At 44.6% G+C, this 23,064-nt stretch overlaps 1 protein-coding gene across 1 annotated transcript in view; it reads left to right on the forward strand.

Moving 5' to 3' along the window:
- The window catches only part of CCDC3 (coiled-coil domain containing 3), a 37,276-nt gene extending 26,592 nt beyond the window's left edge, over positions 1-10,684 (forward strand). The window contains exon 3 of the mRNA XM_064733043.1: positions 8,621-10,684. Coding sequence (XP_064589113.1) covers positions 8,621-8,896 — 276 coding nt within the window. The 3' untranslated portion in view covers positions 8,897-10,684. The remainder of the gene's footprint in view (positions 1-8,620) is intronic.
- Positions 10,685-23,064: the final 12,380 nt, after the last annotated feature.

Genomic DNA, 23,064 nt, shown 5'->3' on the forward strand with positions numbered 1-23,064 from the left:
CAGGTATAATGCTACTTTAAACCTGTGTTGTTCTCATGCAAATTAATACTGGTAAAGATAAATATTTTTCTTCACCATCTGATTGTGGTTCTCAGCTCCAGCTGCATCTGGGGATGGTATATTTGGATATACTGTACTTCCCTCTCTGCTACTGGGCTATAAGGTGTGTGCCCTCTACTTGACAGAACACTAAAATAAAGGAGGTTTCTAGAAGCTTGTAACACAAGGTAAAGGTCAGTTCATTCAAAAATTTCAATAAATAGGAACAAATCATAAGATGCTGTTCTGCTCTGATCAGCATTTTCATTTCCCTGAGTTCCCATCAGTGAGAAGCAAGGACACAATACACTTTGATTTTGGGTCTTGCTGGTTTTATCCCTTCCTTGGTATTTAATTAGTTCTCTGTGTGTATGTGTGGGGGGAATGGTGATCTAATCCTGTTGAAATACAAGCCAAGTAAAACAAGTTGAGATGGAGACATGGTCGCACAGCAACTTTCAGTCAGAGGACAATACACTTGGGGTAAGGTATATTAGCAAAGTAGTTTTAGACATATCAGACCTAATTGGTTTCATTGTGAGAACAGTAATACTAGGTGGGAAAAAAGCAGAGTTGAAAATTAAAGTGGATAGCAAGTTTTGGTAACTTTGGTAGCTGTGGTGATGGAAAGGTTCTGTACATATTGTTGGGGAAAAAAGCCACTTACAGAGACTTTTGAAGCCCTGCTAAGACTGCAATAACTCTGAGACAAAAAAAAAACCCCAAACCAAACCAAAACCCAACAAAAAAAAAGCCAAAAAAAAAACCCGAAAAAAACCCCCCACCAACAAAAAAAAACCAACAAAAAACAAAACCCAAGAAAAAAACCAAAACAAAACAAAACAAAGAACCCCAAAAGTGACTCTGTAATTTGGACATTTTCAGCATTCAGGCAGAGCAATATTCAGAAATCTCTGAAGCAGCCTGTCTTGTAAGGTAGACTTAAACACACATTTGCTTGTTGAAACCATAGAGAGAAGATCTTGTTTATCCCTCCTCTGATTTTATGGATTCCCACAAGCTGCAGAGCCTGTGAGCTCGCTGTCCTTGCCATGAGCTCTGTGCATGCCCTGTGGCAGGGGTGGAGAGCCAGGAGTGGTGTCCGGGCTGCTCCCTCTGCTTTGGCACACCATGGAGATGTATGCCACCCCAGGGTTCCTTACTCCACTGGCCAGCCTGAGGAGTTCTGGTGGAGGGAGCCCAAGGAGGGTGATGTGAGGCTCAGCAAAGAGGCTGAGAATAAACCCTGTGAGGGTTCCAAACCCTTCTGCTTCCCCAGCCCTGACCCAGGTACACATTGCTGGGAGCTGGAGTGCTGCTGAGGCTGGGAGGCTCCTGAGAATGCAGAAGGCACAGGGGATGGGGCAGGTGGGGCTGAGCTCAGAGCTCAGTGGAGGAGCAGGAGCTTTCTTGGGGTCTCTAGCTGGTCAGAGTGACCTCAAGATGTGTTAGAAAGTCCCTTTTCCCAGCCCAGCAGTCGAAGAAGGAGCTAGAGCTCTTCAATTCTCAGTCTCTAGATTGTTTATTGTATCCTATCTATAAAATTATTTCTCCTGTCCAGCCGAGGTCTGCTCAGCAAGACAGTCAGAAGCACTCTGCCTACCCCCGAGGCAGTGTTATCTTTTTATACTAATTTTATATTTACAATTACTTTCTAATACCTATCACCTATGTTAGACAGTGAGCTTCTACTTTAAACCAATCTAAAAGTGTCAACATCACTCAGAAGATGGAAGCCAAGAAGAAGAAGGAGAAAGGCTGGACATGCCCAGATCCCTCCATCTTGCCCCCTGAACCCCCATTCTAAAAACCCCAAAAATGTATTTTTCCTCCCATGATAAATTCACTATCATTCTACTTAAACTCTCATGGCCTGCAGATCTTCATCTACGGTTGGTAACTTGCTCCATGGGTCATAATCAAAACCACAGGGGCATCTTGGGCTCTGTGCCAGGGTCTCTGAACCCCTGGGCAGGGGTCTTGGCCGTCCAGGACAGCCAGAGGGATGTCCTGAATTCCGACAGAGCTCGGCTGCTCCTGCTGAACAGCTCAGTCTGAGAGTTCCCCGCAGTTCCCCTCCCATCTCAGCACTGCATTCCTGCGGCATCCCAGGCAAAGTGCTCGCAGGAACGCGTTCCAGGGAACAGGAGAGAGCAGCATCCCCAGCCCTGCCTGTAGCAGTGCTGGGGGGTAGCACGGTCTGGACAGATGGAGAAGAGAGATCTCTGCAGCCAGGTCGTGGAATTTGTGGTTTATTGCAAAGGGCCTGGGTGCAGGGCCCTGTGGGAGCTGCCAGCAACAGCTTGGAGCAGGCCCGAGAGAAGAGAGGGGCAGAGAGGATGAGAGGGTAAGAAAGTAAGAGGGTAAGAGTGTAAGGAAGTAAAAAAGGAAAGAGTGTAAAAGGGTAAGAGCGTTAAAGGGCAAGAGAACGATGTTCCTGTTACAATACAATAAATCTTCTTCTGTGTTGAATATTCTATTTCTCACTAACCAATCTAGTACAGTATACAAATCCTATAGCATTTACATACAGCCTATAAGAATCATTACATTACCATACTGTGTTACATTTTAAACCCTAAAAACTCCTCTTTGGACCTCTTCTGCTCAGCTGGTAGGGTCTGCTCTGACCCTTGGACCTGTCTGCAAGCAGAGGGTGTTGTTTCATCAAAAGGGGATTACCTTCAGCTGGCCATGGCATTGTTTTCTAGTTGTTCAGTAACTGAGGTATCTCAAAGCTTGCTTTCATTTCAATCTTGCTTATAGTTTCCATATTCTCAAAATCTTTTGCCATGCAATCATATTTATGATTGAAGCCTTTATAAGGCTTTTTATAATCAATTCATAATTGATTGAAACCTTGAAAGCCTTTATAAGGCTTTCCTGTTTCATCTTCCCCAACACCTACTGGGGAAAAGCAGTGGGCTGGCCCTGTGTCCCTCCCTGGCTGTCCCTGTGTCCCTCCCTGGCTGGTCCCTGTGTCCCTCCCTGGCTGTCCCTGTGTCCCTCCCTGGCTGGCTCTCTGTCCCTCCCTGGCTGCCCCTGTGTCCCTCCCTGGCTGGCTCTCTGTCCCTCCCTGGCTGCTGCGTGGTCAGCGAGCACAGGAAGGGAACTTGGAGATGCCCCAGAGTGAGGTCGTACCCTCTTGATTTATTTTTCTCTTCCTGGAGGCCTTCTGTCTCCCACTGCCTGGGCAGGGAGTTTAGGGATTTACTGTCAGGACTGACTTATCTGCTCACTTGGCACGGGAGAGGTGCGTGTGGTAGGCAGTCTGGCTCATACCCTACACCATTTTTTCCCCCCTTTCTTGTCATGATTAGTGTGGTTTCTATATTTGCTAACCCATTGACTTTTTTCCTTCACAAGTACAGGGAATAAGGTGTTGATCCCTTCCTGGCAGTGACTGTGACGACAAATTCCCATCCCCATTTCCAATCCTGGCAGAGGTGACTCGATGTGACTGTCACTTGCTATCTTTGTTTCCATCCTCCCAGCAGCTTCTCAGGCTTCATGGTTCCAAGTGCCAGGGAAAACAATGTCCCAGGACAAGCTCTAGGTGTGGTTTTGGGGCCAGGGACCTCTCTTCAGGTACCTCCATGGCTGAGGCTCTTTCACCAGTCCTCAAGTGCCCCATAATGACCCTGCATCCTGTAAAAACACCCCCAGCGAGAGCAGGGGTGGAAGGGCTGTGGGTTTGAAGGGCAAGTGTGGGGTTTTGAAATGGATGCCAGCAACACCCACTGCAGATGAGAGCCACCAGCAGTTCAGACCTTCACACCAAGCAGTGATTTGATGCAGGTCAGAACAAAGCTCTTTTTAAAGACCCCCAAGTGCACACGGACATGGATTTAGGTCGGTTTCCACGCCCAGTTTCTCCAAACTCCAGGAAAATTATCTGTATCCTGCCCTTGCAGCCTGACCTGGGAAATCAGTGCCATTCAGCTGCTATTTGATGGGACTAATGGTGACATCCATCCCAGTCTGAGATAGGCAGGAGTCTCCAAAGGTGGTCCACCTCAGGGAAGTGTCTAAGGTAGGCAAGATATCTCCTCTAGGATGTGCCCATTTCTCTCTGATGACTGGTGGGAAAGAAGACTGCCCTTGACTAGCTGCCTCTAAGGAGCTTAAAGAGAAAATCTGCTTTTAGTGCTGAGTGAAATGAGGAAGAAGAGCACCTTGGGAGTGGATGTAGCCTGGCAGAGGCTTCCTGTAGGCAATGCTTCATACATCTCTAATATTTTGAATGAACTGGAGAGCTGTGCTACAAACATTACATTTCCTGTGGCAAATGCTGACCCAGCATTTATCAAGGTAACAGTTTCTTTCCACTACAATTTCTTTCTCCATCCAGGTCCTGTGCATCTTGCTGGGGCATATGAGGTCCTAGAGTGAAATCCCAGCTTATCTCCATTAATGCCAGTGATGTTGGATATGTCCTTGGGACCCCAATTCTGTACCTCTGAATGCTGTTCTTGCAGCAAGCAAAGGTTTAACTCAGCACTGCCATGCCCCATCACTTCACCCAACACGATGCTTTAACAGCGCTGACAGGGACTTTTCCACGCTTCAGCATGAGTGTTGGTCTTGGCTGAAAAACCCCAGTAACTGGAGGTTAAGTCACTCCATCCCAAACCCAATACTCTCCTCTGCCAGACCTCCCCCATTATTCTTTGATTTCTTGTCTTTCTTTCCATGCAACACACTCACTCCCACAGGAAAGACTTTTAGGAAACACTGTGATTCCAGTGTTTTTTAGCAGTGTTGCCATAAGGAGCATGAGGAGATAGCTGGGACTCAACATCTCTCCCCTGGATAGGTAAAGGGCAAGACTTGGGTGCCACTGCTTGGCTTTGAGTGATTGGAGTTCTGTAACACTAACTTCAACCACTTATGGACATTTTGTGGTGGATGAACACTACCATCACACCCTTATCCATGGCACCTTTATCAACTTTGCCCTCAAATCAGGCTTCCAGAAGGCAGGTGTGTATCTGTCAATAAAAAAAGTGTGTGTGTGTGTGTGTACATATATATATATATATATATATAGGTTCAGGGTGTTTGGTAAGGGGTTTGCATGCCTATAATGTGATGCTCAAAATCAGTGCGTTAGGTTAATGACTGGACTGGATGATATTGGAGGTCTTTTCCAACCTCAATGATTTTGTGATTCTATTCTGTTTATTACAGTGCTGATTTCTTTGGCAGATTTTGTAAATCTCCTAGATATGGTGAAACTTTAAACTTGGTATATTTGTGATATGGTCTCTCAGACAAATACTCAAACATATTTAATAAGCAGTTTCACAGCTGTAGGCTGTCCTGGATAACTCCTCAGGATCTCTATGGTTCTTGTGCCACCTTTCTCATTACATCTCTGGTTCTGCTCTGAACTTGAGTTTACCACTGCTGAGGATGCCCTTCTAACAAAACTGGAAAAAGCAGATATGCAGACTGATCTTCAGGCCAAACAACTCTTCTGAATTATGGGTCATTAGGGACTTCAAATTTTGAATGGAATTTGGAAAATGATCTATAAGGTTTGCCTAAGGAGCCACTTCCTAGTCCTTCTCTTCATTTCCCAAGCATCCAGGTAGCAACTTGGACTGGTTAACTTCTCACCAGCTGTTCAGCAGCTGGGTTGGTTATCCAGGCTGTGCTGAGCTCACAGCTGTCACAGTCACACAGCTCTCGGCGCCACTTTGAGGATAACTTGGTCACAGCCAGATGAATCCCAGCCCCAGCAGTAACAGCAAGGAGAGGACAGCACTCACACTTAAACATCATCATCATCATCACCACCACCATCACCATCATCGCAGCCCCAGCAGTAATAGCAAGGACAGGAAAGCACTCACACTTAAATATCACCAACATCATCACCACCATCATCATCCCCACTGCAGAGTCCTGTGAAAAATGCTGTTTTAACCAGCCAGTGAGAATGAGAGGACTCCACCTTGTTATTTTTCCCTATGTAGAAGGAACAAAGTGTTTACTTTCCAGCTGGTTGTCTTGCAGTTGCAGGCAGGCATCCAGTTATCAAGCTGGGCTCTTCCTATCACCTACCCTGTTGGCAAACAAAGCCCTGCATGCCAGATAGTGCCTCATTTTTTTAGAACTGTGCTGTTCCTGTGATGTCTCTGGATATCTCCAGATAATTTAAGCATTAAACTGTGTGTTTCAGACTGGAGAGTGAGGAGTGTAGAAAAACAGTATAAGCAAATGAGCTGGTTAGATTTTTTATAGTGTTTGAGAAGATTCTGAGTGGCTCTGTAGAGTAGATCTACCTCTGTTGACAAAGGACCAACCTCAAAATGTTTGGGATGTCTCTGGGATGAGGATAATACTGTCCCTGATGTCTGCTATCCCCCCATCAGCCAGCCCAGGCAGATGAAATGCAGTTGGGTTCACAGAACCTCCCACTTGAGCTGCATGGAGTGTTTGTTCCTCTGCACTGGACTCTGGCATGGGCCATGCTTATCACTGCATCCATGGAAAATGCAGAAAATCCCTGGTGAAGTAGAGTTTCCACCTCATGTCTTCCCAACAAACATATTTCCCTAACTCAGTGTCCTCCTTTATGGGGATTTAAATTCAAGAAATGTTCTGCTTGAGGTTTTGCAAACACAAAAGCCAAGCTGTGCTGGCTGTTTTCAAAGATCACTTGGACTGAACAGTGATCAAAACCAAACTCTCTCCTTTTCAGCACAATTTCTGGCCCTTTATCTGTGTGCTCCCCATCTTGCTAGTATCATTTATAAAAGAGCCCTAGAGAGAGAGAAGTTGGGGCAAGAATTTGCCATAGAGCAAAACCCCGCAGAGCTTTTGCACAAGGAACAAGAGCTTCCAAGGGAGTGGAAGCAGTTGCTGTGTTTGTGTTGACTGGCCATGGTTTCCCACTGCTGGGGGTTTCCAAAGCAAATGAAATGTTATTCATCAAGGCAGGCTCCCTCCCCAGCCTTCAGTTGTTGAAAATACTACAAAGTAAGATGGAAAGAAACATGTAATCCTTCATCATCACAGTCTGGATTTACTTGTTTACTTAGATTCCCTGTCTGTTCCAAATGTTCTGCCAGAGAAAGCCCATCCAGACTCCAGGAGTGCTTGACACACATAGAAAAATTTCTAGATGTATTTAGAAGATAAATCCAGCAGAATACACTGCCTGTCCTCACAGTGCAGCAGCAAAATGAAAGTCCCACATGCACAATAAAATAGCTCAGGATGTTTTTTGTAGGGCAGAAAAAAAGCAGGAGCACCTGAGGAGAAACTGATTTTGACATGGATCTTCTAAATCAGAAACTTTTTAGTGCTGGCCTTGAGCTCCCTGTTTACCTGGAAAATGTGTTCCAGGTAGGAAAAAATGGAACTTGGTGTCTTTGTGGTCAGTAAAAGGAGAGAGCTATGTTCAGAGGGTGATTCCTCCCTCTGCCCTAGGAGGTGCAAATCAGCCCCTGCAAGAGTGTCTCTCCCTGCAGGCACTACAGGGGAAATGCAAAGAGAGAAGCCCAGACCTGAGTCTCACTTTTAGCTTAAGAGAAGGCAGCTGAATCCCATCCTGAGTGAGGCTGTGTTGGGAACTGACTGCTCAGCAGCCCCAGCTGGTATTTGCCATCCCACTCCTGTTGCTGCCCCTACAGACATGGGTATGTTTATGAGACCATAAACATACCCATGGGATCAGAGAGATCAGATTTTGGGTCATCCTGGGATGAGGTAATAGAAGATGAGCACTTGTCCAACAGATGTTTTGCAGTTGTACCAGCATCCAACCCTGTGGATTAGAAAATGCCCTGTGAGCTGTCTTCTAGTGGTGCCTTGGGGGCAGCACCTTTGAAACTGCCTCTCTTTTTTATCACCTATCTAAGAGCCACTGTCATGAAGGAACATCAAGAATTTGATGTCCCTTCTGGGGGCAATATTGCAGTAAGTTGTATGGGGTAGAGTGGGAGGGGCAGTTTTCAGGCAATGACCCCTCAAATAATTTATGTTAAAGTTATGGGATCATGGATGCTCCTAGAGACTGCTGAGATCTTACCCTCCAGGGTTTTGTCTTAAACAAGCCAATATAATGGGATGTGTAAGACACCTCTGTTCCTGGAAAAGCGAAATAACCAGTTCTGTGTTTGGCAGGTGCTGTCCTTATTTCTCATGTTGACATAAAGAGCTAAGGGCAGGCTCTTATCAGAATCTGGGGTTTCTGAAGGGCTGCTAAGCTGAATCAAAACCAGAGTTTTCCAAAAGTGACATCCCTTGACCCAAACTCAAGTTTAGTACCAGAATTTGGGCAGCTTTTCTCCATAAATTTGATGTAGCCTCAGTGCACTGGACAGATCTAACAAAACAGTTCATAAAAGTAATTTTGAATCACTAGTATCATTAAGATCAACAATTTTGGGTCTTAACTAAATCCACAAGTGAAAGAGAGTATTTTACTTAGAAGGATATAAAAACAAATAAAAGCTCCCACAAAAAAGCATTCAGCTTTTGAAAAGTTGTGAGGTGTTTTCAGCAAAGCCTGAATTAACCCTTGCTGTAGTAATTTTTGTGCAAAACTGACCTGCTGCTGTCCCCACAGCTGATGTGCTCCTCGGTGCAGAAGGCCCTGTTTGAGGAGGAGGACAGGGTGAAGAAGCTGCAGCAGAAGGTGGCGGCGCTGGAGAAGCGCAACAAGCAGCTGCGGGACCGGGTGAAGAAAGTCAAGAGGTCTCTCCGGCAAGCCAGGAAAAACTCCAGGCACATGGAGCTGGTGAACAGAAAGCTCAGTGAGAAACTTTCCTCTGCAGGTGGTCAAATGCCCTATATTAACTCTTTGAAGCAGGAGAACTCCCACGGTACCTACCTGAAGGTATAATGCAGGGTAAGTGCTCAGGCCCGTGGGTTTTGTCTGCGTTAGAGCAGGGTCTGGCCCTCACACCTTCTCTATGCTGTGCTTCAAACCTTGCATGGAAAATGACTCTGACCTTGCTTTAGACACAGTGCCAGATTAAACAGGAATGCCAGCTGGATTTGGCACAGCCCACAGCCGTGTCCTGCTGTTCTCAGTGCACACAGGGCCTGACAATCATCTGTGCTTCTCCTCCCTCACCCAGCTGCACCTCCAGCTTTAGGCCGTGCTTGATGGAAGTGCCAGCCCAGACCTCTGGGCCATTGACAGGCACTTGACACAGGAGCTCCTCCTGCCAGTTTACCTCCTCCTCATGGGTGGGCAAGCAAGGCTTCCCAAATCTTGGGATCTAAAGAGGGATGTGGTGGGAAGGATGAAGGCATGGATGCCCTTCACTCCCTTATCACCCCCAGGCTCTCGGCCTTGAGCTTGACTGAAGTCCTCACCCAGTGCCTGGGCATAGGCTGTGTCTGAGACTCAGGCAGTTTGTGACCCTCTTCAGCACTAAATATAAATGTGCTCAAATTGTCTTAAGACTGTCCCTGTATTTCTTTAAATATTCTAAATCGAATAAATAACAACTTTTATTTTTCCAAAAAGTGCCTCAAAACTCTCAGTAACTCCCCGAGTGCCTTTATCCCCGGTCAGCCAGCTGGGTTGGAAACCACATCATTTTGGGACTGTGTCTAAGACCAAATCCTGCAGTCAGGAGTGGACTGAGCCTATGAGTGGGTGTTGGATCAGGCCCAGCAGGCAATTTCAGATCCCATTCTCAAGCAGGTTTAATTACAGTGTGGACAAAGCTTCAAGTTTTGTAGTCACTGAGGTATAATGGAGGTTGCTGGGCAGCCTCATTTAGTTACATTTAAAACCTGTAGAGACCACATCAATATCAACAGGGCATTAAAAATTTAGGTAGTTTATATATGTATATATTTTAAAATCCTATAGAAAATATTTTTATTACACATTTGATATAGTCTAATTTCTTAAAATATGAAGTAAAACCTGTTTCTTAGTTATCTCATAAAAAAGAAAAGTCCATCATATCTTTTATTAGGCATTTAGAAAATCACTTCTGCTTAAGCAGTGTGGGTTTAGGCCTCAGTATCCATGGCTGATAATATTAATGCTTGAAACTATCCCTGCACTTGGAAAAGCCCATATCAGCTTTCAAATGTGAGTTTCAGGCCAAGCAGAACACAGAAGCTGACTCTCATTACCTTCCAGTTTTGCTCCTTTTGGAAATACATTTTGTTTTCCCCTCTTGAAATAATATTGGCATTTTTAAAGATTCTGACTCCTCCTCCAGCTCCACTGGTTTCAAAGGCTCCACCTTCCACATCACCAGAATTTGAAATGTTTTCTGCTGGAGTCAGCAATGCTGTTTCCTGAGAATAACTACAGAACTTAGGCTTCCCTAGAAGCCATCAAGAGATTTTAACTCCGCAATTTAAATCCATAGAAAAGTAACTACTTTTTGTTGTTTTATTTTCTGGCTTCTAAACTACTGTTTAAACAAATGAACTGATTTTCCTGGCATAGGTATTAAAAGCTTGTGTTTTAATTTTTTGTCAAGAAAAATATTCCCTCTGGTATTCATTCATGTTTTATAAGTGTTTGTATAAAGCTGAGAAAGTATAATTAATATAGTTAAACCTTTGCTATTCTTACAGATTTTCCAAACACAGTGTTGAATATCTTTTTCTTTTGGCTGGTATTTTTGTTGCTTGATGAAAAGATTGGAATTTTCTTCCTGTTTCCCCCTTTGTCTTCCTTAAAAAAAAAAATTAAAACATTTTGTTCTCCTTGTAAGTTTTGTAAGAATTTCATTTATTCTGCAAAGAAAACAAAAAGAACCTCCCAAAATGCAAAGTCCAAATGCAACCCAAAATGCTCTCACTGGGTACAAAACTCAAAAAGTGTTGTTTCCTTGTGAGGTTTTTTTTTCCTTTCATTCCTGCTGGGGTTTGGATCATTTCCAGAGATAAGGACTAGCAGTCAGATCAGTCACAAGTTAACCCTCTCGACAAGTAACAGGGGATGCCAGACCTGAATAAAAATGCAATTAAAGTGTCAGCACTGAGTGCCTGTCCCTGCTGGTGACACTGTCCAGAGAGGGACCAGGAAAGCTGCACATGCAGGAAGCATAAGAGGAATGAGGAATTTGGGTTCTGTCCACCCAGGGCTGGTACACATCACACAGCTATGATTTTTAGACCCACTCCGTAGCAATTTCAGGGATCAGCTCATCTGGAGACCTGCAAAAAGGGCAGAATTTCATGCCATTTCCAAGAGTAATGGGAAAGGCGTGGTTGAGTATGTTCCTCTTGAAAAACTATGAGGGAAGGGCTGAGATGCAGAAATGAAGAGGAGGTTGGCATAGCTGGGTGGGTTCACAAGAGATGGTGCAGAAACCCAAAAAACATCCTGGTAAAAAACAGAAAGACAAAAAAAAATCCCCATTTTGTTAGAAACAGCACCAAATGTGTCAGTCCCCCCTTGAGAAGTTCAAAGATGCTTTACGAATTAGTAACATCTGCTTTTTCAAAACATATCAGGAGCTTGAAGGCTGCCAGAGCATCTGCAGGACCAGTGCTAGGGGTGACCAGAGCAGCTGGACACAACTGGAGACAAGGATGGGATTTTTGGCATCTGCACTGTGGGGATGTTTTTGTGGACAAATAAATTTTTCCTGATGGATACAGAGGATGACAAGAAGTGAAAGAGCAAAATTAATAGTAACAGGGCAGAGTAACTGTAAAGAGGATGAGGAGAGGAGAGAAAGAGAAGAGAGAAGAGAAGAGAAGAGAAGAGAAGAGAAGAGAAGAGAAGAGAAGAGAAGAGAAGAGAAGAGAAGAGAAGAGAAGAGAAGAGAAGAGAAGAGAAGAGAAGAGAAGAGAAGAGAAGAGAAGAGAAGAGAAGAGAAGAGAAGAGAAGAGAAGAATGACAGAAAAAACAGCAGAGGGGAAATCATTCTCTTAGGGATTCTCCTCTTTTAACCATCAACACATCCCTCTTGTACTATTTCTGTCATAACTTTTGCAGGACTTGTGTGTCTCACAGAGTGTAAGTGGATAATTCAGATGGTGATCTGCACCCAAAAACATCTTAAGGTTTTTAGACTTTACCACTGAATTTTCTGGGGTTTTTTGAAAGTGGATGTTTATAGAAGAAAGTGTATAAAAATAAACTTTTCTCATAAATCCCAATTATCATCCTGATTTAAAAACTCTACCTGAATAACTGGGGAAGAACCACAAAGTGAGGTAGGATTCATGGGGAGCAGACACTGTTAGTAGCTTTCTTTTCTCCTTAACACCAAAACCATTGAGAAAAAAATTACTTCCTTATGTTTGAATAATAACTTAGGGAAATAGCCATGTTATTCTATTTGGGTTTTGGCAGAAGGGGGTTTTGGAACCAAAGAGCACATCAGGGTTTCAGAGTTGTATCAGTAAAGCCCATTTCTAATACACAAGGCCTCTTGCCAAGCTAGGTAATCTCCCATTAATGAGGCAGAGGAGCCCAAATTAATTTCTGAAAGTAGGAGAAAAAACATAGAGGCAAAACTGTAGAAAGCAGATGAAACTGAAAACGTGTCATTCTTTCTTATAACAAATCCAAGTAATTGCAAGGAAATTTCATTTTCCTCCCTATTTAACCCCAATTATTTTCATTTAATCACAGACATGCACCTATTTCCCTCCAAACCAGCCTGCTTTGCGTGTGAAACATCCTTTCCAGCATGTGCTTGGGTTCAGGCATGCTCCTGATGCCCCCAGACAAACACAGAGAGCAGGACAGCACGTGCCAGCACACGTGGCAATGCTGGGAGGCTCCCTGGCCCTGCAGGACACCAGGCCATGCCAGCAGGGATGTCTGCAGGGCAGGCACAGCAGGGATTCAGTGCTGTCCTTGTCAGGAGTCATCTTTGGGGGATCAGGATTTGGCATGGATGATGCCAAGCTGAGTGAGAGCTGGGAAGTGCTGATTTGCTTGAGGGTGGGAGCTGGACAGGCTGGTTTGGTGGGCTGAGGCCATTGCATGAGATTAAAAAAGGTGAAATCCTGAACTTCAATCACAGCAACCACAGCATCACAGGCTGGGGGAAGAGCAGCTGTGTCATGGACATATTTTCTGAAAATTCCTTTGCTAGGATTTTTTCTCCTGAGAAGCTGAGAAGCCTCAAAGGAAAAGAAAAACAATGATTATGTGCTGCTGTGGAATGCAACAGGTGCATCTTTGATTGGTCCATGTGAGTTGTTTTTACTTGGTGACCAATGACAGCTGGCCAGAGGGGCAAAACCACTTCTTTTAACCTCCATAGCCCAATTTCTTCATCCCTTTCTCACCCAGGAGGTAAGAGTGGGACTGATGGGAGATGCTCCCATGGGGTCACTGGTGGCTTGGGAAGAGGTCAGGGGATCCTTGTGTGGAGCTGAGCCAGGATCCACCTGGCAAGGGCTGGACCAAGCAAGAAGGGAGGAGGAAAGCACAGACCAGCAGGGTGTCCCAGATGGCATTTCTGTTCCATTTATCTTGCCCAGAGAAAAGTAGAGAGCCCCCAAGGTCACAGGAATTTATTCATCTGCCATGGCACTAAACCCCAGGCTGGCCATGGACAGGATGAGCTGCCTGATCTCTGCTCACCAGCCCAAGGACAAACACATGGCCACATCAGAAGGGGGCTTGCTTGAACTCTTCCCATGCACTTCCATGGGAACAGGGCAACTGTTTTGTTTTCCTCTCTTTAATATTTCTCTTATGATTATTTCTGAAATACTCTGCTTGCTGGAGACTTGGCCTAAAGAGATAAGGAAGAGAAAATGTCATAGACTGTTGTCAATGAATTATTTTCCCTATTTCTTGAGGCCAGGAAAAGCAGTTCTTGCTGTAGGAAAGCAGATCATGGGTTATGCTGTCTTCAAATTACTTGTTTCAGAGATGTTAGAAAATACAATATGCACCTGTAAGTACAGTGTGTTTGTTGGAAGCTGGCGGCAATGAAAACCATTTCTTTAGTAAAAAGAAAAGATCTCATAACCTGATATCTCTTTTCTGGTCCATACATAGGTGATTCAAACTCATTTCAGGATTACAATCTATTATTTTTTACACATACAAAACATTTTGTTCCACATGAACACAAGAAGAAGAGCTAACTCCTGCCTTAGGAAATGTACCTTATAATTGTGTCTGGAAGCAGCACTGCTCACCAGGAGAGCAGGGCAGTTGTGACTTTACAACATTTTCAGTAGCTGTATTGACAGGTTGAAAGTTTCTGTGCTGATGCTGGTCTCTGCCTCAGTGCATGGGAAAAGTACTTTCCAAACTGTGAACTGTTTGCAACTGAAAACCATTTTCTTTTTCTCTAAATATTTCTACTGAAATCTAATCTATTACTTCTGTGGAAAACCCACAGCAATTCAGGCAGGTTACAAGCAATGGCTGAAAATTCTTCAGCAGATGGTGAGCCAAATCTCCTTTTAACCACTGGTCAGTGGAGGATCCCCAGCACTGTACCATGGTTGGGTGGCACAGTGCAGTGTGATGGTCCCACTTGCCAACAGCCTCTGCCAGAAATCACCATCTGTAGCTACATCCTGATGTCACTTGGGAAGTCCATTCTGTAGCCACATATTTGATACCTCACCCTACAGCGACAAAAACCATCATCAGTCTGAGATTGCTCCAAGACAGAGTGCATGGTTGAAAAATAAGGAAGAAATCCTTTCCTGTGAGGTTTGTGACACAGGGGCATGGGTTGCCCAGAGAAGGTGTGGATGCCCCATCCCTGGAAGTGTTAAAGGAGGTTGGATGTGACTTTGAGCCACCTGGGATAGTGGAAGGTGTCATTGCTCAGAGCAGGGGAACTGGAAGTGCAGTCAGACCTGTGGGCAGCCTGGGGACAAGTTTGGGGTTCCAGATCCAGCCCTCATCAATGGAGAGGGGTACTGCAATTGGAGCACCAGTGACACATCTTCATTCTCTGCACTGACTCAGGGCTAAATGAGCTGCAGAAAGCAAAATGTAATCACACTGTTTAATTAAAAGATAATGGAAGCTTTCCAGCCACATCGTTACAGCCCATGCAGAGACAAAATTCCCTGTTCTCCTAGAGGGATAAAATAAAATGCACTGTCACGCTGGGGATCAAGCTGATCTGAGCTTCGTATTCCTCATCTGCTGTACTCTTAATTCTCATTGCTTTTAATTGACTGCAGATTTTCCTTGGTTTTGCAAATTCAGTTTTGAAGCAGATTCTTTGTGTTCTGTATGGAACAGGCTGTAGGGTGTATGAGCAGGGCTGGTGGGGGGCTTTGCACTGCTGGTAAGTAATGATGTTTTCTCTGCAGCAGGAGCCAGGGTCAAGTGAGATGCTCAGTACAGTGCTTACTGATGAGCAAGGAGTGGGAGGAAGCAGCATATTTCCAGCCATAAAACAGGGGGACATGAAGAAGTTACAGGCAGCTTTGGCAGCACAGAGCTCATTAGCCCAGTGGGTAGAAAATGCATTGCAGATGCAGCAGCCCTGCTGGAAATCCAGAGGGGAAGAGCTGGGAAGGAACAGAACTGGCAGCTGCCAGAGGTGATGGAGGGCAGCCACACCCATGATTCTCATGAGTGTCACAACACATAATGGGGACAAAATCATCCTTCTCATGGGTGGCGCTGAGTCCTCTGCCTAATGTGTTCATCTGGGCACCAAACTGACAGCAAAGAGAACGGGCCATGAGTCAAACCTCTGGGGACACGATGAAAGACCTCAAAACCCACAGAGATTTGGGCTCTCACAGCAGGAGGGATCCCAGCATGTACTCCAGCCACTGGGCTGAAGTTCTCTTTTGGGATATAAGTAGGTTTTTAGGTCTTCTTCTAAATGACTTGCTTGCAAAGTTAAAGGAAATCTGAGAAATGGGAACTGGAACCAGATTTTAGCTTCATATTTTACTGTTCTCTTTCTCTTTTCTTTTGTTGGGATGTTTGCTGAGATGCTGGGTTTTCTCTTTCTGAAAACATATATTTGGAGGAAGAGCCAAGGACACCGCAGATTGATTTTCTGAGCTTTGCTCAGACTCCATAATACAAGTGGCAATTTAGTAGGATAAGCTCATTCCTTTTTTCACTTTTATGGATTTCATTAAGAAGCATGAACAGGCAAGAATTCCTCTAAGCAATCATATTACCAGCCTAATTTGCTAGACTTTCATTAAAACAATTAAAGATAGAATGATGCAGTGACCCAGTTCAGGACCCAATTAAGACTGAATCAATAAATCAGTAGGTTTAAATCACCACCATAAGGCCACAGACAATCAAAACAAGTTATGAGGCTGAAGCTGAACAGAATGACTGCATTACATTGCCATGGGAGAATTTAAAGAATTAAACACTTTGCAGTTGAGGTGCTCTGCTCATATTGCTGCAACCAGCTTAGTGACAATGGGCACAACCTGGTACAGTCCATCAGCTGCTGGGGCCATGGCCTGAGTGCACAGCACAACAGCCCTGCCAGGCCATCCATGGCTGTAGGTATCCCTGGACAAGGAGACTTCCAGGAACAGGTGCCAGGACCCTGTCCATCTGTCCAGCCACATTTGGTGCTAAATCATCTCATCAGTCTGTCACCACCTTTTCTGCACAGGGGAGTGAAGCCCCCAAGGTGTCCTGCTAACAAACCCATCTTAACCACAGCTGTTGGCTCTTTCCTGAAGGTCTCTGGTGTTCTTCCAGAGGAATTGCTGGACAGTTGGTTCTTTCCATGGATTTAATGGGAACCATCAATAAACTCAAGCACATGGTGCCCTCTGCACACTGCAAATACTTAGAGAGGGAAGAAGTTCCTCAGTTCAAGCCTCCGAGGTGACTGTCGGTGGACTCAGCAGTGAACTTAATGTTTGGTGGCAACAAAGCTGCTTGTTGTCTTCAGAATTCAGCCCTAGATTGATCATAGATGAATTCCCTCTTTAGATACTGTGACCAAAAAGTAATTGAAATTAATTTACATGGTAAAAGCCTATCATTTGAGTACTGACAAAGCACAGCAGAATAGTAACAAACCTTCAATTAATGTCATGTTTCCCTCTGCTTTAGTTTCCCTCTGCTTTAGTTTGATAGAGACACTGTAATAATAGAATAGAATAGAATAGAATATATATTGCATTCTATTGTATTGTATTACCATATATTATAACTCCAAGTATGTGTCCAAACACTGTGTTCTATTTGTTGAGAACAGCAGTTCATCTATCAACTCCCACTGAAGGTCACTAGGGGCTCACCATAACAATAATTTTGGTTTTTCCATGTAGTGGAACAGGGCCCTGATTCACTTAGGTGTTACACTGAGCTGTGTTGGGTCAATGACTGGGAGGGAAAGTTGCATTTCGGATGCTACTTTGAGCAAATGCAAACTTGAAGATGTGATATGTGATTCCTAATGTGGTTGGTACCTGCCCAGCTGGCCTGTAACAAAAAGAAGCATTAGTTTGAGATTTATTATGCATTTCTGGTCACTGTTAGACTGCAAGCTGAGGCACAGATGTGAGCACAGCTCTTTCTTCTGCCCTAAAGAAAGAAAATGAAAAACATACAAGAGTCTATATGGCGCCAAAGAAAGCACAAAGTTCGTGAGCTTGATGGGAACAACAAATTGCCTCTCAGTTCTATTATTATTAATTTCCCTAAACAAAACACTTTCATGAAGAAGGTAAATGAATCATTAATTGACCGTAACTTTATCAGAATATTGAAATTATAAAAAGAAAAACCCCAAAGATTAAAAAAGCAAAGAAACTCTTGAAATCAGGATATGCAAACAAAGTTTGGAAGGCAGGAATTTATCCCAACGTAATCCAGAAAGCCCAAACAATCTGGAAATACTCAATTGAATACTTGCAGTGATGTCCATCCTATCCAGATGGTCCTTCTTGCCCACCCCCACAGAAATAAAAAATGGTTATCATCACAATAATTCAGCATGGTTGAGAGGGCCCACCAAACTCAGATGTGCTAGGCAGGGCAGGGCTCACACCCATGGTGACGTAGGTGAATTTTCTCCAAGGGGTGTCCAGAGCTGGGAGGAAACATAAAATGGTGGGAAGAGTGCATCCTTTTATCCCTGTGCCAGCTTAGAGTGTCCTGGGATTGCTTTTGGGCAGTGCAGGCCCCTGTTGCCTCCCCATGGAAAGCTGCCCAGAGGGATCCTCACAAGACCAGGATGGTTTAGTGGATTCACAGAGCTGGGAAGGTTTGGCCTGAAGGAAGAGATTCAATGTAGGCATGATCACAGAGGGCAGGACTGTTCACAGTGCACAAGCACTGATTTGAAAGCTCTGTGCAGAATGTACCTTCCTCAGCACCACCTGCTCCTGGAGCACAGGGGTCTATCCCTGCTCGGCCTTGATGGTTCTCAAAGTTGTGCATCTGCACTTTCTCTGCTTCAAAAGGTATCACTCATTCAAAACTCCTCTTGGCTGTGCAAGAAGAGCTGCCACAGCCCACTGGAGCCCTGGCTCTGGGAAAGGACAGTTCTGGAGAGCAGGAGTGAGAAATGGTGCTGGTGTAGCACCAAGAAATGCTGGTGTGTGGCACAGGCCAGGCCTCAGTGCATACCCACACTCTGAAAGCCTTCAAAGTAAGGACAGTCCCCTTCCCTGCAGTGCAAACATGGCTGTGGATTTTGGCAAGGTTGCAAGCAAAATATTTTCTACAGTTGCATCTTGGTCTTGTCCCTCTGGCTTCTCTGTACTGATGTTTTATCTCCCTTGTTGCAAACAGCCAAGAATTTGTGGCTGAGCACATAGCGGTGAAGAAAATATACAAAGATGAAGTGAATATTGACATGACATCATCAGGATGTCATGCATAAGGACTTCAGTGGTCATGGGGTGGCCTTCTGCCCAGTCTCTCTGGGAGCTTGGAAGAGCCTGGTGGGCTCAGAGTGACCACTGAATCTATGGAGGAACCCATGGCTTTAAAACCAAAACATGAAAAAGTTTTCCTGGCTGAGATTTTAATTCCATGGTGAAATGTGGGATAGATCTTTATCTACTGGAAGTGCCAAATGTGAGCTAAATCCAGCTAATTTACACACAGGTGGGGATGAGGTCCTCAGTGTGAAAGGAATGTCAGAGTTCAGACTTATGTCACATGGGAAAATTGCACAGTCTTCCTACAGGATCTGCTGCTCCTCCTGACACTGCAAACCACGTGCTTGTGCCTCAGTGTCACACACCACCTCCAACAAACTTCCAGGCAGCAGTTTTGTACATGGATGTACTTTTCCAAAGGTCTTGCCATGGATGTGCTTTTTCCAGAGCACAAATTGGAGGGTATCTCACCTGTCCGGGTACAACCCACAATCAAAATAATTCTGAGAACACAGCTGCTCACCACAGTTTTCAAATACGTATATGTTGGTTCATGCACAAAATAAAAGCTTTATAAGTAATTTGCCTTTCTCTTTATATTGCTGTGAGCTGGCCATCATCACTGCTGTTTGTTTCAGCTCTGTTACTGAACCAGGTGTCTAAGATTACCTAGCCCTAGCCTCAAGCACAGGCCCACCTCCCTGCTGGGCATACTGGCTTTGCCACCTATTTTAAGGGGGGAGGAATTCTTGTGTGCCAGTGAGTGAAAACCAGAAGATAAGAAACAACAGTGGAGAAAAACAGGAGGAAAAAATGAAAAGCAAGTCATAAGACATCCCAGGAAGAAAATTCAGCCAATGATGGAGCACACTCAGCACTCTTTGGAGAGCGTGGCTGACTGCAAGGGGACTCAGAAATTCTCACTGATGAAAATCCTGTTTCCTTTGATGATTCCCACCACAGGGTGTGTAAGTCACCAGGACAAACTCAAACATGCAGCAGTCTCCACCAAGTACGTGTCCTTTCCCCAGCCCCACAGAGATATTCTCAGTTCCCAGGAGACAGCCATGTCTCCATATGTTGATATTCAACACCATTTCCATCGACAGCTTTAGGAAAAATCCAAAGGACAAATCATCCTTTTTATTCATTTCCCTATGGAGTGAACTGGGGAGAAAGAAAATCTTATTATTCTTCTTTGGAACATAAAGGAACATCATTGCATAAAACACAGCAGGGCAGTGGAGCAGCCACAGAAATTATTCACTCCCTTTCTTGCACGTGTGTGGAGACTCATGCATTCAAAATCACCAGACTTCACATCAGGCTGATTTAATTGGATTTATTGGAGGAAAACAATTAGTCATCCCTTTAAATTGTCATTATGATAGAAATCTTGATATGTATACATGATTGTCAAGGCAGAGAACCACTTGCGATGTAGCCCCATGAACAATTTGCAGAACTGCAAACTCATTACAGATAAAACTTTTGCAATGCCTTAATACATGCATGGAGTAAATACACATTCTCCCTTCTTTTTGGACATGGATGCTGTTATGAACTTGTTATCAATCACAAGACCTGCAATATTAGGCACACTGACATTCCTTGATTAAGATTAAAGCCTTTGTAGAAAACATGCTTGCATTTTCATTAGAAGTCAACTGAGGGATGTTTTGCAGTTGGGGATATTTGGGGAGTCACTATTCTGGGCAGACTAGGCTCTTTTTTCCCACTGTTTTCTGGCTCAAATAAAATACCTATCTAAAAAAAGGCCCAAATGGGCCAAAATATTGTTTCTCAACTAGAGGTCAATGTACACCAGGTCACTGATGTTGTGTTGACCAAAACATGAGACACACCAAATGAGCTGCAACCTTCCACCCTCTTCACTTCGGGGGTCATGACTGATCTAATGAGACTCAGCATGTGTGATGCCATGCTGGGCTCAGGGGATGCAAGATGAGAGATGGAAAAGCTCAGAGCTGCTCCAAGCACCCCCCCCGGAGCTCCCACCCACCAGGACCCACAGCACACATCAAACCTCCTCAAGGAGCCTCACACCAGGTGCTGCCTCAGCAATCTGAACCCAGGTTGGTTTATAGCTGTAACTGATGGTTTGTTTTGTTGCCACACAGTGATTTGGCAATGGCACAGCCCTGGCTGAGCACCAGCCTTGAAGGGGGGCTCAAGACTTCTCAGTGATTTTGGCCACCATGGAGAATAATTTCCAAGGATGATGCTTGCTGCCCCGGCCTGCTGCTTGGCATGCCCTTGCCAGGAACATAGAGCAATTCCCAATCCTTTCAGATGACTCTGCTTTGAGTGTTGGGAACTCAAGGATTTTCCACACAGCAGCCACTCAGGAGCTGGGACCACAGCCCTGGTGATGCCCCTAAGAGGTTTGGGCTGGAGCAATCCTGTATCCTGCCTTGGAAAGACCAGCACAGATGAAAATGGGTCAATGACTAAGGGAAGAGAAGGCAAGGGCATGGTTTTCATGTGGAAGAAGGGAAGTACCACACCAAACTCTTCCATGGATGAATGGGATTATTTGGAGGTCAAGGATTAAATGGTAGTATTTAGGTGGTGATGCTTTGGAAAGGATGGGATAGTTTAGCTCAGCTCTCTGCCCTATTTTGTGCAGGCAAAGAATCACAGCATTTTGGTCCCCAAAATGCAGTTCATTCTGCAACAGGTGAGAAAGAACTATCTTGCAGGCAGAGGAAAACACTAAGAATTGAGTGAACCAATCTGAATTTTTGCTAGGAAAAACAAACCAAAAGGAAAAAAGAAAAAAAATACAAAGAGACACACCAACATGTTTCTTGGCAGCTCTGAGAGTTAGTGACCCAGGGAAGGAATTTTTGATGCAGATCAAATTTGTAAGTGTTGTATTAAAAAAGGGATTCTCACCTCCCCAGCTCCCTGCTTCTACACCTGTGTATGTGACTGCTGCCTAATTTTAAGCTGCTCTGGATGGTGACTCTTCCTGTACATGCTGCACAGAACTCAACAGAAAGACAAAATACATTGCCAGGCTTTGCAGAATATCTTGTTTACAAAACATCAGCTTTTGCATTTACTTAAACTTAACAATGGATTTCAAGTTACAGATACATTGAGTCATTTAAAAGCAATACATGGAGGTAACTCCCTCAGACAGAAGGTTGGGTTGATGTGGGTAAAGAAAAGGCTCAGGAAATACAGAACCAGTGACCAGCAGTTTAATACATGCAGTGCAGTATCATGCATTTATTGGACAGTTGATGCCACCATTGGTTCAGCAGTGTTTGTCACAACGCTTGGGAGCACACATGCCCTGATTCCACTCTGAGGATGGAAAAACCTGTAAGAGCCATTCCACTGACCTTAGCATTTATGAAGGGGGGGGGGGGGAAAGCTACCTGGACAGATAAGTGGCACTATTTGTGGTGGGGAAAGGGGATTTGAAATCCATAGTCCAGGCTAGAGAGCCTCTATCCTCTGCTACACACACTATTTACACAGCTTTGACCCAACCACACAAAGTCAGACCAAAAAACCTGGACCAACTCCTGATGACCCACTGGAGGGATCTGTGATCCCTGGGGCCACAATGTGCACGAGCACCCACAAAAACACACGTGTGTCACAGGGAGCAGAGCACCCCACAGGCTGGGAAGGCAGGACCCTGCTGCAGGGATGGGAGGGAAAACAAAAGGGATTGGGTAAAACTTGCTGCTGGGCATGAAATATGGGATGGCTGGTTTACCAGGTGAAATAAGAGTTCATGCAGTGTTTGTGAGCAGGTTGCTGTTCCCTCACTCAGCCATTGCTGACAGTGATTTGTGTAATCCTCCACTCTTGGTGTTGATGCTGTTTTCCTTGGATACCACAGTCTCCGTGTGTGTTTCTGCTTTTTGCTTGAATGAGTGTTGGAGTTTCTGGAGCAAATAAGCACAATAAGGAAGGCAAAACTTCCTTCCCATTAATAATTTCTGGGATGCATTCACCCCCCCATCCAGACAGGTAAATATTCATGGCAGCAAGAACAGGAATAATTGCATCAAATAAGAATTTCCATATGCTGAATGGAAGCTACTTCTGTACCTTGGGGCTCAGCCTAGAAACTTATTTTGCCAGCAGATGAATCCCCTGATTCTTTGGAAAGAGCAAAATTAACAGGCCATAGCCTGCATGATCTTGCTGGCAAAGTTAATCTGGTGTTTTTATCTGGTGCTCATTCAGTGCTGTTCAGGGCTGGAGCTGTTATCA

The sequence above is a fragment of the Zonotrichia leucophrys genome, chromosome 1A, assembly GCF_028769735.1.
Source record: "Zonotrichia leucophrys gambelii isolate GWCS_2022_RI chromosome 1A, RI_Zleu_2.0, whole genome shotgun sequence".
Taxonomy (NCBI): Eukaryota; Metazoa; Chordata; class Aves; order Passeriformes; family Passerellidae; genus Zonotrichia; species Zonotrichia leucophrys.